Consider the following 5,699-nt stretch of genomic DNA (forward strand, 5'->3'; position numbering starts at 1 on the left):
GCCTCTGACCGTCGGTTTCCCCTTTCCGCTGGCTCTTCGGCTTCCTCCTCGGTCGCTGTAGTTTCCTCTGCCCTCGCTTGATCCTTGGGCTTCCCTCCTCGGTCGATGTAGTTTCCTCTGCGCTTGCTTGATCCTTTAGCTTCCCTCCTTAGTCGTTGTAGTTTCCTCTGCCTATTCGAATTAACCAATGCTTCACAGACACGTTAATTCAAAAGAGAAGGCCGAATTACAAAGGAAATGATGCTTATTAAACAATATCAGAGAGAGCCCCTTTTTTTTAATAACGTTCATACACAGGGCTTTACTGTTTATGGAGAGACTGTACCAATCAGGAGGCCCCACCTGCCATGTCACCATCACAATCGCAATCGCCATCGTTCAGGCCTATTGAACTATCGGAATCGTTATTTATGCATTTTGGCCTTCAAAACCCTGGGCAATACAATTATTTGAAATAGACAGGAATATATGGAAAAACCGACTGAATGCTTAAGGCCGGACCTCAAATGCCTTATGCCCGCATCTATAACTTCCTCGAGTCCGTTGTGTAATCGCAATCGGCAGTTGCAACTTCCGAAAGTCCTATATAAGTTGAGCCCATAACATTGTCGATGGCCAATGGCCCTGCTGGACACGATATAGTATTAAGTTGTGTTACAATATGACAATCGGGTCCGCAACATATATCGCAATCGGCGCTTCCAATGCGGCAAGGCCTTAAGCACTTACGATATGGCGGATGGGACATAGTCTTAAGTCATATTGCAATGTTGCAGTGGGTCTGCTACGTATCGCAATTATATGATATATATAAATATATTGCAATTCGCTTGTTTTAATGTGGCAAGGCATAGAGCCAGAATATATTAAATACACTAAAAAGCATGCATCGGAACACTTAGCGGACTTCACCTGTTTATGCACCCGAACATATATGTCATCGGGTCCGCACATGTATATCACAGTCGGGCGTTTCAGGTAGTGGCTCATAATAGAACCCCCAATATGATTTCTCCGATATATATATATTCTGCCTCCGATAGTGTATTCCGATATATATATATTCTGCCTCCGATAGTGTATTTCGATATATATATATATATATATATATATATATTCCCAATGTTCCACAAAGGTTTCGGGACGAGGGGGCGAGGGAGCGAGGATATGCGGGAGCAGCCTATGCAAAATCTCCCCACCAATTTTTAGGAAACGTGGTGGGGCGTCAAGGTCTTAAAAACTTAATAAATATAAAATATAATTTATTAATTGAGTCCACTGTGACAATTGGGTTTGAATTGAAAAGCCGCAAAGCATGATCATTGATATGAATATCACTATCTAATATCATATAAATTTAAAATTCTAATTTATAATCATACATCATACATTATGATTAAACTTTAAACTTTAAACCATATTGATGTTCCACTTCCTACTATGAACACTGAATACTGAATAGTGAATATTGACATAAAATTATAAAAGTCAAGTCTGATACATCATACATCAAGAGTCCAAATTTTATAGAATTATAAAAGATTAAAGTCAAGTCTGATACATCAAAAGTCAGAATTTTATAGAGTCAGAATAACATAAGAACATCAACATATCAAAAGATAAACGAGCATAATTTTGCTCAAGCCTCAAGGTAATGCCCCGCTAGTCTCTGCATCCAGCTGCTGCATGAATAAATCAGGATCAACCATATCACCATCTGAATCTGAATCACTAGCATTCTCAAACATGCTAAGTGGCACACCAACCAACCCCATCTATCTCTCATCAAATCTCTCCTCCATATCTACTTGTGCATCATCCTCTGGATCAACATCCCATCGTGTTGTTGGTCCCTTCAAATACTTAGGTGTCTTCCTATGCTCAAGACGTAGGGCACTGTGCACAGCAACTAACTTCTCCGCTCTTTAAAAGGTAAACTTGTTCCTCTTGATAGAGTGGATGAAGCTATATGTGGACCAATTCCTCTCTGCTGCAGAGGAACTAGCAATCTGAGACAACAAACGCATGGCTAGATCTTTGAGCTCTAGAGCACCATCCCCATGCATCCTCCACCAACCAATCGAGTCATCTTGGGCTAGATCTATGCGATCTGCCTGAGCACCACGTGTGTTGAAGGGGCCACTAAGAGATGCAAACTGAACAAACTGTCTTCGAAATCTTGACCCCTCCTCCTCATTGTACATCTTTGCAATTGCATCTAGGAAGCCATTCTTTACCTCTAGATCATCAATAGGAGGCACCCTCCCAGGTCTCTCAACATACCATTTTGGGTTTAATGCATATGTTGCCATGTGCAAAGGTGTGTTCATGTGATCCCACCTACGCTGAATGATGGGTCGAATCTGGGAAGTATAGAACTCTAATGAGGGCTCCCTCTGCTGAATGGCTACCTTCACACAACCCAACATGCTATCAAAGGTCTCATAGATTTCTCCAAGACTAGGAGCATTTAAATCAGTGTAACGAATGACCTCCACAATAGGGCCCAAGAATGACACCAAATAAGAACAATCTGCCCACCAATCATTGTCCAACACCTGAAGCCTGACCTTCTTCCCAGTGTTTGTCTTTGATTCTAACCACCTTCCCCACTTTGAACTCACAACCAAGGATTGTAGAGGTGCTTGTACCTCTATCATCCTCTCCAATAAGAGAAAATAGCTAGCATATCTAGTATCAATGGGCTTGAGGAATTCCTTCCTCGTGTGAGCCCTGTACATAGCCAAGGAGGTGTGGTGGTTGCAGATAAACATCTGCACATCTCTTGCCGCTGACACCAAGTCTGATATCCACTGAATCTTGCCAATGTCCTTCAGTGCATTATTGAGTGCATGCACACAACAAGGAGTCCAAAAAATATGTTGATATCTATTTTGAATCAATAACCCAGCTGATCTACAAACTGTTGCTGCATCTGTCACAACTTGCACCACACTATCAGGCCCAACATCCTCTATAGCTTCTCGAAGAAGCTCAAATTGGAAAGATGCATCCTTGCGCTTTCCAGAACAGTCAACAGCTTTAAGAAAGAATGGGCCTTCTGAAGATGTCACTGTGTTGTTGATTAGTGGGCGTTTTCGAATGTCAATCCATCCATCTATAACAATAGAGCAACCAAACCTCAACCATGTTTGTCTCATTCTCTCTTTCTGCACATTAATTTTGGACACCTGTCTATCTAAAATTGTTGTTCGTAGTTTATGTTCTCCGAGTGGTACATAAGAAGGCCCTATTTTTGCAATTGCTTGGACCATTTCCTTGTAATAAGGAGAACGAACAACATGGAAGGGAATTCCATTGGCAAAAAGAAATTTTCCAATTGCATCATCTATGTCATTTCAATCTAGAATGTTGTACATCTCAGACACTATACGACCCATTACACAAGAACGAGATGCACCAGTAGAAACCTTTGTCTTTTTTGATGAAGCATTGGATGGAAGAATATTTGTGGATGGATCAACATGTCTACTAGAAAACAATCCTTTTCCAGTGGTTGCCCTTTCTAGCCTCCAAAGTTGCTCTCTTTGAGCTGAATTCAGGTTCTTTGAGGGACACATATTGACTCCTTTACCTATAATAGCCAAAATGTGTTGCTTCACCCTGGTATAGCTGCCAACAAAGTGATGCCCACAAATATTGCAGACCCAATCACAAGAGCCACCACCAACTTTTGGATTCTTTTTCGACAGTATAGTTGCATAGATTAGAAGTGGTTTTAGAGGATTAAATGTCCCCTTTGCAATTTTTTCCAACTCTCTTGGTGGGCCTCCAGAATCTACACCATGCCTATTCTAGTATCTTGCCCCCTTGTGACCGCTTTCAACTTCTTCTTGTGCATCTTATGGCTCACTACCACTGTAGCTACTGTCATTGTTCTCACAATTCCCAAAAGAAGTTTGACTCTAACTCATAGTTGTAAGTTGTAAGTTGTAACTTTGTAAGTTGAATGACAAATCAAAATGTAAGTTGCAGCCTGTAATGAAAATAAAAAAAATAAAAATTAAAAACATTACACAGGCTAGTAGCTACAGCACACACATTGAAGTTTTGAACACTAATTTTTTTTTAATTTACAAGAAAAAAATTAAAATTAATACACAGTCAAAAGTTATAAACAATTTTAAAAAATTAAAATTTACAAAAACAATTTCAATTTTTTTTAAAGCACAGTGAAGACTCAAAACTTATAAAAAAAAATGAAAAAAAAGGAAAAAAAAAAGAAAAAAACGCAGCCTAAAAAATTAAAAACAAATTAAAATTTACCAAAAAAAAAAAAATTAAAAATTAAAAAACAGTGAAACTGAAGTTTCTAATTTTTTTAGAAATCAAACACATTATACAATAAATTTAAAAATAAATAAATAAGAAACGCAATTACAGATTTCAGAATTACAAAAAAAAATTAAAAATGAAAAAAAATTACTAACAGTTCTGGTACTTACCTACAGCAGTCAGCGTTCAGGCAAGGCCGCAACTTGCAACTGATACTGGACAGCAACAGTGGACTGCTGCTCGATGGGGTGCTACTCGATGGGGAGGGTGTTACCTTCGATGGAACGCTGGACTACAGTCTACTGCTCGCTGCTCACTGGAGGAACAATGCTGGACTGGAAGTTTGGAACAATGCTGAGGAACCAATGCTCGCTGGTGGACTACTGCTCGACGGAGGAGTCAGGACCGTGGATGTGCACTGCTACTCGACGTGCTCGTAGGATGTTGCTCGACAGAGGACAGGAGGAGTTCGGAGGAGTGGAGCGAACGCAAATGGTGTGAGGTCTCAGGTGCAAGGGTTTACACTTTAAAACATAAAACCCTACGCAGTTTAAGTTTTAACAATTAATTAAATTAATTAAAGTTTAGTTTTAATTTAAATCATTTTTTTTTTAAAGCGTGCCTCTCGTCCCCCCTCAACCCCCACGACCCCTCAAGACCCCCCTCATCCCCCTTTTTGGAAACAACCCCTCAAAACAAGGAAACGACCCCTTGGCACATCCCCCTGCGTACCCTATTTTTGGGAAAGTGGGGAAACGACCCCTTCTCGTCCCCAAGTCCCTGGAGCGCGGGGGAGCTAGGAAACTAGACCCCTAAGGGGGGGAGGGCGAGTCCCCGTGGAACACTGTATTTTCCGCCTCCAATAGTGTATTCGATATATATATGTTGTAACGACCCATCTATAAATACAAAGAGCGTGGGGGAGCTAGGAAACTAGACCCCTAAGGCGGGGAGGGCGAGTCCCCGTGGAACACTGTATTTTCCGCCTCCGATAGTGTATTCCGATATATATATGTTGTAACGACCCATCTATAAATACAAAGAACGCAAGCATAATAGCAGGTATATGGTACATGCATATGATAGCTACATATGCATGTGTCGCATACACCGCACTAGTATTTTATTAATATGATTTTTATCAATCTGGAGCATATAATATATATATAGTCCTCTTGATCTAACCATACATTACGCAATATTGATGAACGAGTAGAATTTATTTTCCCAAAAGGGTCATGGTATTTAGCACTTATAATCAATTTAGTATAAATTGGGACACATTTCATGGGGGGTGGGATCTGTTTTCTTCCCCATGAGATCTGCCTCTATGATAGATCTTGGGACTACAGGGTTATGGTATTTAGCACTTACAATCAATTTAGTATAAATTGGGACACATT

At 40.3% G+C, this 5,699-nt stretch overlaps 1 protein-coding gene across 1 annotated transcript; it reads right to left on the reverse strand.

Annotated features, from left to right (window-relative positions):
- Positions 1-523: 523 nt before the first annotated feature.
- Positions 524-3,275, reverse strand: LOC149195660 (uncharacterized). Its single transcript, XM_089407987.1, has 2 exons — positions 2,024-3,275; positions 524-624 (listed from the first exon to the last, which is right to left on the reverse strand). Exons 1-2 carry the CDS (start codon positions 3,273-3,275, stop codon positions 524-526), a joined length of 1,353 nt encoding a protein of 450 aa, XP_089264113.1.
- Between the last annotated feature and the right edge of the window lie 2,424 nt (positions 3,276-5,699).

Source organism: Pinus tabuliformis, chromosome 2_2 (assembly GCF_031772625.1).
Source record: "Pinus tabuliformis cultivar Carrire ecotype Pingquan chromosome 2_2, CPIR1, whole genome shotgun sequence".
NCBI lineage: Eukaryota > Viridiplantae > Streptophyta > Pinopsida > Pinales > Pinaceae > Pinus > Pinus tabuliformis.

What these genes read in the sequence shown, in the direction of transcription:
- LOC149195660 (XM_089407987.1), bottom strand. Translation starts at nt 3,275, where the DNA reads ATGGTCCAAGCAATTGCAAAAATAGGGCCTTCTTATGTACCACTCGGA. An exon ending in GCTCAAAGATCTAGCCATGC is followed by an intron (nt 625 to 2,023) that starts GTTTGTTGTCTC and finishes CGTGTCCAGCAG; the next exon opens with GGCCATTGGCCATCGACAAT.